General features: G+C 38.9%; 1 protein-coding gene across 1 annotated transcript; it reads left to right on the top strand.

Moving 5' to 3' along the window:
• The first annotated feature begins 809 nt into the window (after window positions 1-809).
• On the top strand, window positions 810-7,386 carry LOC144634172 (calcium-activated potassium channel subunit beta-3-like). The gene is made up of 2 exons (XM_078493064.1): window positions 810-1,532; window positions 5,253-7,386. The coding sequence occupies exons 1-2, from the start codon at window positions 816-818 to the stop codon at window positions 5,568-5,570; spliced, it is 1,035 nt and encodes a 344-aa protein (XP_078349190.1). The 5' UTR covers window positions 810-815; the 3' UTR covers window positions 5,571-7,386.
• The last annotated feature ends 2,576 nt before the right edge of the window (window positions 7,387-9,962 follow it).

Here is a 9,962-nt window from a genome sequence, read left to right as displayed (position 1 = left end):
CGGGCAATACGAAAAAAAAATCTGACTTGCGTCATGTGGTGTTGCTACCTTTCAATTGGCTAGCAGAGCAGGTGTTTGTGGTAACACTGGAAAAAAAACCTGCTTGTCTGTAAAAACGCTGTGACATGAATCCAATACAGTTGCAGCGCGGTAATGGGCCTGAAGGGCTAAAATAACCTGTTCATTCATCATTTAGCTAGACGTCTGTACTCTGATCTGCTAAGTGGAGTAGCTGGGATAAAAAACATACACAGAGCTTACATTGTTTTCATCCTCGGAGGCCCAGGGGCAGTTAGCGGGGGGCGACGGGCAGCTTATCGGGAAGACGGGATTTTTGGGCGAAAGTTTACAACAATAAACTTTCGCCCGAAAATCCCATCGTCCCGATAAGCTGCCCGTCGCCCCCCACTAACTGCCCCTGGGTCTCCGAGGATATATTGTTTTCAGCCCGCAGTACGTAAGATCTTTTGTTTTATGAAAAAAATCTAACAGCCTCCGGGTTTGGTTAACTTAATTACCTGTGAAAACTCATTTGCAAAGTGCGGTAGATGTAAGGCAATTTCCAGTTTAATTTCTGCCCGAAAAAGCAAATGAAACAAAAAAAAAAGTGAATAGGGTTTATCAACAACGGCCAAAACTCCTGGAAATTAGTACTGAATCAAAATACACAATATTATGGCATACATGACCTACCTAGCTGCCTGATTGGAAAATAAAGGTGCTGTCCAAAAGATTAGTGCGTGGGCTCGGGTGACGAAATCCACAGAGCCCGCTTTACCCTCTGGGAACGAATTGCGTAGTTTGGGGAAGAAAATATGGACGACAACATGGATGGAAAGAACTTTCCGAAAGTGCAGAACGAAACTGGGGGAAATGTAGATGAATCTGCGGTCGAGCGACCACCACCATATTCTGAAGTGCCGCAATTTCGAGTGGAAAACCCAGCAGCGATTCAAAATGCTACAGTACAACAACAGAATGTGTGGGCCCCTCAGGGAACGAATGTAGGGTATCCGCCATTTTCTTACCCTGGAGGAAATCAACAGCCGCCTGTCCCCTCTGCGCCCGTCCAGTCTTATCCGCCAGTTCAACAACAAGGTGGATATTATACGTATAATCCCACCACAACTCCTTCGCAACCTGGTGTTCTTAGCCAAGAAGAAGTCCGTCGAAGGCAAGAGGCAGCGATCCGACAAGGAATTGCGACGGCTGTTGTGAGAAGGCCTGTCGTCGGCCGACGAAGTTGCACATACCGACTTGCAAGGCTTGGATTCATGTTGTTCCTCATGGGCCTGGTATTACTCATTGTGCTTGGTGTTTTGATTGTCCATCCTTCCTTGAATGACACCCAGCTAAAGTCTGCAAGGTGTACAGTCCTCTCCAGTGACATGACGGGAGATGAGATGAGTTGCGACTGTGGTCGGTATTGCTCATCTCATTACCCCTGTCTTCACATACAAGTTTCCTATGACGCCAACGGCGAGACAAACACAGCTTATCTGTACAAAGATGTTTATGCTACTAAAAATAAGGTAAGACCTGTTGTAAGGATATTTTGACATTTTATTTTACATTCATGTATTTTTACATTTTAAACATACATACATACATACATACGTACATATACTTTATTTATACACGGTTAAAACATCAGTTACAGAGATTAAAACACACACAAAAAAACTGATTTACATGTTTGCCGTGTGGGAGCACGAGGGAGACATCAGGCAATTGATAAGTCTTTTAAATTGGCTAAAGGAACTAGCAGCTCTGACATCGTGGGGAAGACTATTCCACAACTTTGCCCCACTGTAACAGAAACTTCGTTTTAAAAAATCAGTACGGGGCTTAGGTAGAGCTAACTTATTTGCCTTGTCTCTAAGGTTATATTCTGTGCTGAATGGTTTAAATAGGTCTTGTAAGTACTCCGGAGCTTGTTTATTGATAGTATTAAACATTAGTTTAAAGTGTCTATCCAGCCTACAGGTTTTTTGTGGTTTTCGTATCTCTTTAATGCATAAACAAGTATTCTAAAAGAAATTTTTGGATTCCGCCACTTTTTCGCTGCAAAATCAAGCTTTAAAGTTCCCGCTTCGGCCACGCCCAAAGAAGTTGACCGCGTGATTGAGGATTGGTGATGAGTGACGTCATATCAGGAACCGCTCGAAGCGTTTGCATTTGTTTATTTGCTTGACAGCCAAAACATAAGGTTTGTTTTTCCCAAGAATTCTTCGAGTTTGGATGGAATACTCACAAGACAGCGATTTCTTATCTGAAGAAGACGTGACTAGCAGTTCATGTAATTCGAACGAAGAGATTGACTCCGGAGAACTCGAATCGTTCGCTTGCACTGCAGTAGAAGATAAGAGTAACAAAGAAGAACGCGCTTACTCTCAAGAACCTCTAGCGGACGATGCATGGATAGAAGAATATAATCAAGAGAAGCAACTTATTGAAGAGAGGGAACGAAAATTACAAAACCATCTTAACAGAGTCGTGGAATTAGACACATACTGGTATATAGATACTTCTTCCAAACACTCACTCCGCGCGTTAAATTTGCATTTTGTACGCAAATTCACTCCAGAAAGCTTTGAATGGAAACTTCACGCGTCGCGAAACCTACAACGACGGACGGAAATCGATCTGCATTCTCAGGCTGTATACCTTTTAATTTTCATTACAGATGTGAAACGAAAATGAAAACAATATAACGAATAGACTGTAAGCACTATCATTCCCGAAAATTGCCCTTGACACTCACACAACGCATTGACTTGAAAGTGGTATGCTTGTTTGTTTTGAATTGACACTTGTCGCGTCAGTAGATTAGCGTATGTTGCAAATAAATGTGCCCTTAGTTGATACGCAAAAGATTAATATTAATAAACATGTTTATTACTTTTATTAGTCCTTCTTGTTACAGCCTAATAAAAATACAAGCGACTTTTCGCGCGTTTAGAAATGCCAACAATGCGCGCTTATGATAAGTGCGACTGATTGTCTCAAAAACGATTAACAAACAGTCCTAACCTATCGATTTTTTAACTTTTATAACTTAGAAAAACTTTGATAAACTTTTCATTGTACGCACTTTAAACAAACAATAGCGCTTGCAGAGACCGATCCATAAAATTATAACTTTACATGTATGGGAGTTAAAACCCTGAAAAGCTACGTACGAGCGCAATGACTTCGATTATAAAGATCACATTTTAATAAGACTTTATGAACAAGACTTACAAGAAACAGAAATAGAAATTCAAGCGATATTCGAGGGAGAAATAATTCGCTTTACCTTGACTGGTCGACAAATCGAACGTCGCTTCAGCTACATGTTATCTTTGCTTGGCGACGCTTGCTCGCTTATTATTTCTACACCATGGTTGACAATAGGCAATAAAAATCTCTTGGGAAGTTGGCGACGTTTACTTGTAGTTTTTTAGGCGTCTAGCGAGACGCGTGTCTTGTCGTTCGAGAACAGAGTAATGAATACCCGATGACGACTTCGACTGGACAAAGTTAAGTATTCCGGTGAAATCTTGGCACAGGAACAATGCCAATTATCATTTTAGATCAGCGACCGTTGGCATTGAAGATTTTCAAAGGAATGTCTTCTTGTAATATCCCTGGGAGCAAAGTAGCAAGCACAGACGGCAGACGAGGCACTCGGATTCCACTTTGCACGTTTTTACTTGACGAAGTCCATCTTCTTTTTCCTTCTAGCCTTTGCTTCTGTTCTCATATCACCCCAAAATGCAGCGCAATACCCTTTTCTTCGTTTGGAGTATTCAAGCATACCACAACGATGCATCTATCTGGTATATTTCTACCGCCAGTATCTCCTCGCTATTACAGAAGAAATGCTGACTTCAAATGGCGGCAAGATTTCGCGGTTCCTGATCTGACGTCACAGCCGGTCTGGAACCCAGACTCTTCCTGGTCTTGACTCCCGGACAACTTCTTTGGGCGTGGCCAAAACGGGAACTTTAAAGCTCGATTTTGCAGCGAAAAAGTGGCGGAATCCAAAAATTTATTTTAGAAAACTTGTTTATGCATAATAGAGATACGAAAACCACAAAAAAACCTGTAGGCTGGATAGACACTTTAATACTATCAGCAATACTATACTATCAAGGTTGGCTCTTCTTCTCTACTACGAAATATTATAACCCAACATTGACATTCAGTTTGATGTTTGAATGTTTTTCTATTTATTCCATTCAGTAAAGATTGGTTATGATTACTCCTGTACAATTTACTTATCAAGAAATGGATTACAAAAAAAATCAAATGGATTAAGTTTAAGTTTCCTATGATTGGTTCAATAATCATACTCACAGCAAAATAGATTTTATTCTTGTTCGATTAGCGAACCTAATCAAACAATTGGTGTTCAATTGGGTTCAACTGAATTTTGATTCGATTTTGTTCTATTAGATACGCCGGGTGTAGACCATGTGATAATACCCTTGAGAATTATTTCTTTCAAATTCAAACAAATTCACATGGAAATAAATGATAATTTCCAGAAAGACAAAGAAACAATTCTCTGGAGAGCATCACATGCTCTACAATGGGCAATTTACATATGTACAGTTGTAGCTAAAGAGGTCTATTCCAGGGGAAAGATATGCCAAGTTTTAAGTCTGTTCTAAGGTTTGCCCATCGTTCAAACCCAACTAGATGCCAGTTATGACACAATGTTCATATGCCTGTATGCCATGCACAACGATCTTTGATGAAATCTTCATAAAATACAGCCAGAAACCTACATGTACATTAAACGTTTGCATGTCAATTAGTGCACAAATTTAAATGGATTCTTTCTTGCTGCTTCCCTATGTAAAACTCAGGAAAATACCACAGGTCTGAGTTTTTTTTTTTTTTTTTCACGAAAAGAGATTCTAGCAGACTTCTTGATAGCTGGTCCTCATGTTGTACAATTCAGGGAGTAATCATGTCCGTGCACTCTGATATCCCCTGAATGATGCTCTGCTCTGTCTATTTTTCTTAAAGGCTAGCTCTAAGTGCTCCATGTACATCCGGTCGGTCTGTTGAGTCATTGGCACGTCTGTCTGTCCTTCCTTTTCATTCGTTTGGTCATTCGTTCAGTCATTTGTTTGTTTGTTTGTTTGTTTGCTTTGCAAGGATGTTACACCATATGAGCATTTTTTTTTCATTTACTTATTTTTAAATTTGAGCTTAAGAACTCTTTTGATGACTTGGAATTTTTTGTTTTGGTCTTGCAGTGCAGTATTCAGCCCTGTGATTCAACTGAGTGGTTGAATGAAGAGGATGTGAACAACTTTAAGAATGAATTTGGCCAAAGTGGTGATGAATACACATGCTACTACAATCCTAAAACCCCTGACGAGGCATTCAAAAACAGATCTAGTGTAAAGGATGATGAGGTAAAGATACTGCACTGCATTCTGTGGCCGATGCTCCTCATCGCTATCAGTATTGGCTTGCTTGGTACTCTGCTTTGTCGATCCAAAGGCTTCTTCTGCTTCAAGAAGAGCAGTGGATCTTCTGTTCCATACCAAGGCCTTCAGCCAAGAGCTTGATGGTATACCAAGAAAATAACATTGAAGACTAAAAAGACACTTGAAGGATCTTATTGCGGTTTTCAGTGATATTCCAAGTCTGAAATTCAAAATCGAACTAACAATGGCATTTTTCGCTGCTGTCAATCATAGTTATGGCGACAACCAACGAACCATGAGAAACAGAAACAAACAAAATGAATTACCAATTACAACTGACGGATGTGGCATTTTGACCTGGTTGAAGTGAACTTTTGTTTCCTGAGAGGTCCACTAAGATGATTGATTACAGCAAAAAGTGTAAAGCGTTGGTGGAGGATTGAATTTCAGAGTTCACATATCACTGAAAACTGCAAAATGCAAGTCATGTAGATGTTCCTGTATAAAGTAATCACAACAAAAGCACTTGTAAGCCAGGGTGATGATGAAAAGAACATGAGGGTTTCCTTCCTTGAAAAGGTGAAGTAGAAAATCTTAGTATGTTCTCTAAACAATGTTTAAGGTTTAACACATACTTAATGATTATTAATATTGTTAAATGCTGTAAATCAATGCAGTAGGTGATGATCAATTTAGTAACTAGTATCTTGCAATTTTTTAAATTAGTCTCTCATCAAGATGTATATAATGTTATTTATAAAATATGTTAGCAATGACTGACACAACAGTACATTATGACTGTTGTTCTTTGGGCTGGGTTTTTCACTTGGCCAACATCAAATTTCTCCTTACAATATCAATACTTAATAAAGAGAAGAGGTGATGAGATCACCAAAGGGAAATTGCTTTGATCTTGTTACAAATTATCCCAACTAATACTATAAGAAAAGTCAAGGGGAATTTGTATGTGGATGTTGGGGCCTTAAGGCTGAAGTTAGAGTGCAGTTCATCAAGAGAATTTGTGGTGTCTTGTTAAACAAGACAATAAAGTCCATAGTGTCAAACCTAATGTAAACTTGTTTGTAGTACAGTAAAACTCACATAAGTATAAGAACCCCTGATTTTCAGCAACAGGCAAAAATGGTTGACATCTCTATAAGGTGCTTCTAAGTATGGTGCTAATTTGGCCAAATTTCAGCCTGGAAGTTCTCAATCTGCAGTTTGTTGCTTGTGGGTTGTTACTGTATTTAATTATCAATATTTACAGTGGAATCCTGATTTCTTTCTTGTTTAAAAAAGGGGAAAATAAATAAATTAATAAAAATAAATTGCTATATTTCGAGAAGAAGCCACGTTAGCTCTAGCTGGTTTTTGTGCGGGTCTTCTATCCAGATAGAATTAGAATTCAGAATGCTGGTTTTCCTGGGTGGTTCTTTAGGAGGGAGAAAAACCGGAGAACCTGGAGAAAAACCCATCAGAGCAAGGCGAGAACCATCCACAAACTCACCCCACATATTAGGCACGGGGCCGGAAACGAACCTGGGCCACATCCGTGGGAGGTGAGCGCTCTCACCACTGTGCCATCACTTCCCCCGCTGGGGAAGGGAAAAATCTTTCTGTTTTGAGTTATCAGGAGGTTTGAGTAATCAAGTGTTTGTTGAATCAGGGTTCCACTGTAGCTGACTGAACCAACAACTTTTTTTTACACATGTACAAGGTTCTTGTTGGCCTTTGATTGGTTAACTGGCTTGGAACATTAATACTCGCAGAGGTATTTGACATATTTTGATAATTAACATGTGACAAAAGTCCCTCAATGTTCCCCTGCGGCGTTGCCCTGGGGAACATTGAAGCAAAGCCTTGCAGAACAATAAGGGTCTCGGAGAAATACATGTAAAACTCACTGTTTTGCATGCATGGTTAGAATATGTTGATTTAAATAATATAAAAGAAAGCTTATAGCAAAGTTGCATCATCATCATCATAGTCGTCCTCATCATCATCATCATTGTTATTCTTTGACGTATAGCATCAGGGAAGATTACACACATTAACATCACTGTACAACAGTAATATTTGGGATTAGTGATAAACAAATCATGCTGTGAATACTCAAGCAGATTTGCTTAAAATAAACGAAATTGTATCATTTTAGAGGGTCTTTTCTTTTACTCTTTACCTCATTCATGCTTCCATGCTAATTAATCCGGCAATAACCCGATGAAATAAAGGTCACACAAGCCAGCATAAACAGCGGTCTGTCTTTGCACGCCTGATTTAGATTCCATTCTGATGACGTAGCTCTCCAGAGATCCGTGAAGTGTCTTTGGTTGTTGCTTGGATTTGAATTTTCGCTCACAGGTAACAACCAATCAGAGAGACTACCTGGATCTCTGTCGGTTTATATTGGTCATTTAACACAGCATTATTCAACGACTATTGTCTACAGAGATTGTTTAATTAGTATTGAAATGCGTAAAATTTTCCAAGGGAAGCGAAATTGTTACAAATCAGTAACAATAGTAAATCCTTAATTTAAGAAAAAGTATGGCTTATAGCCCCAGCATGTTGTTTTGATTGGATGAAATACATCACGTGAGTAGGGTACTCGTAAAATACACCAAGCCAAGTTTACAAAAGATAAGGGGAAATGGAAACTTGCATATGTTGTTTTCTGTCAGTGTCTCGCCCATTAAACTATTTACTCAGTGCGAGGCTTGCGACAGTTGTCAAATTATAGCAGTATTTGAACGCGCTGTGAAACAAGAAATAAACTATGTCAACAATGAAATATAAATTAAATTGAATTTTTAAGTTGAATTGAGTCCGACAACCCGTGATGGACTTGCATGTGTCGGGGAAATCTGTCCCCTGTAAAAATACATCAGCCTCCTCAGAGTGTTCTCTGGCGCTTAAATTTAAAGATGGCGGCTACCAATCTTATGCATGATAACGTCATAAGCTCAAAGTTCACCACCAAGCCTCGTTTACGCAAATTATTTGCATCCTTTGGCCACCTACATGTAGTTTCCACGTGGGTATTCTTTTTATCTTTGCTGCTTAGGGAATTCGTTCACGATAATATTTCCAAATTTGCACTTTGAAAGCGAGGCTTGATGGTGAAACTAGCCAGGTTGACGTAAACATGCATAAGGGCTATTTCCTTGATGAGACAGGCTTGCAGGGAATCATGGTAGTTATATTCAGCGTTGCCAAGTCAAGGACATGTTTTTGTTGAATATAAGTACCATGATTCCCTGCACGGCGCGTCTCATAGAAGTATTTGGGCATTCGTAAAGTGGTAAAGGGTTCCAATATCATAGCAGTAAGAAAGATGTCAGCTCCATAGCAGAGAGATACTGTATGGAGACCTTACATTGAAACACGTCTCTTATGCAAGCGCTTTTCTTTTTAAATTAAGCGACACAAATCCTGTTTAAGGTAGTGAAGTTAATTTAACAAACACACCGAATGCATGGCGACCGTGGTTAATGTTGGATGAATAAATTTGCAGACGTCAATCAACCATGCAGTTAGCCTCTTCTGTTCATGGATTATACTTTACCGTACGTCAAACTGACAAATATATGGTGGATGTTCTGATTTAAGCTTTGCTGAACTGATTTTAAAATTCACTTCTAACGCTTTGAGATGTTTTCCAGTTGACATGGAAATGTGAAAAAATACTGTTTTGATGACAGAGTAACTATTCAAAACATTTCCTTGAATAACATCCGGGATTATCTGGGACTCTGGATGTAGAGCACGTGAACAAGTCACGCCACCTGCTGACGTCATTAGCCGTCTGTTCTCTGAAAGAAAATGCACGTGGTTTCTTATTTACTATATATATAACACGAATGTCATTAATTTTTACCAATGTACTATTTAAATCATTTTTGGCAGTTCAAACCATCATAAATAGCAAGTGAATTGGTTGAAAATCATTTCCCCAGAAAAAATCTCGCCTCGTGTATCTTGCATGTCTAAATTGTATATTAACTCTCGATTTCTGAAGTGTTTATTTTTTGGATATTTTTGAACCCAAATACCTTGTTATATATACTCTAATATTAACGGTAATAAAATGTTTGGACCGCCTTCTTTTGGTTATAGCACTAAATATCAGTGGGAAATGTCATGGCATCCTTGCAACATACCGTATTTAATCATCAGAAAGAATAAGAGAAAATGCATGTAAAGCACGAAAGAAACCCCTAAGACACTTAGGCTTTCATTTGAAGTATAAGAAAGAGGAAGATTCAAAAGTGATACTGGATTTGTGTTATATTTTGTAAAAAAATCAGGGATAGACCGGCAGTTAAAATTTCATGGACGCATGGCTATCTGGGGTTGGGCATGTGTATGAGAAACCATAGAGTGCGAAGGAAAGTTGTCTCACGAGTACACCATCCGTAAATAGCCTTAGAAATCTTAAAGGAATTTGATGTGAAATGTGTAACTCTTGTTGTTTAAACTAGATTGATATGAGCGAATCGTTTTTTCAGAAAAGAAGACGGCGTAAAATTAATT

Source organism: Oculina patagonica, chromosome 13 (assembly GCF_052425735.1).
Source record: "Oculina patagonica isolate OP01 chromosome 13, crgOcupat, whole genome shotgun sequence".
Taxonomy (NCBI): domain Eukaryota; kingdom Metazoa; phylum Cnidaria; class Anthozoa; order Scleractinia; family Oculinidae; genus Oculina; species Oculina patagonica.
The sequence above is the reverse complement of the archived record's forward strand: the minus strand, read 5'-3'. Positions and strand labels throughout refer to the sequence as shown.

Bases quoted from the DNA above. Each gene is read 5' to 3' on its own strand.
- LOC144634172 (XM_078493064.1), top strand. From the start codon at position 816: ATGGACGACAACATGGATGGAAAGAACTTTCCGAAAGTGCAGAACGAA. The intron at 1,533-5,252 runs GTAAGACCTGTT...TTGGTCTTGCAG, and splicing joins TTTATGCTACTAAAAATAAG to TGCAGTATTCAGCCCTGTGA.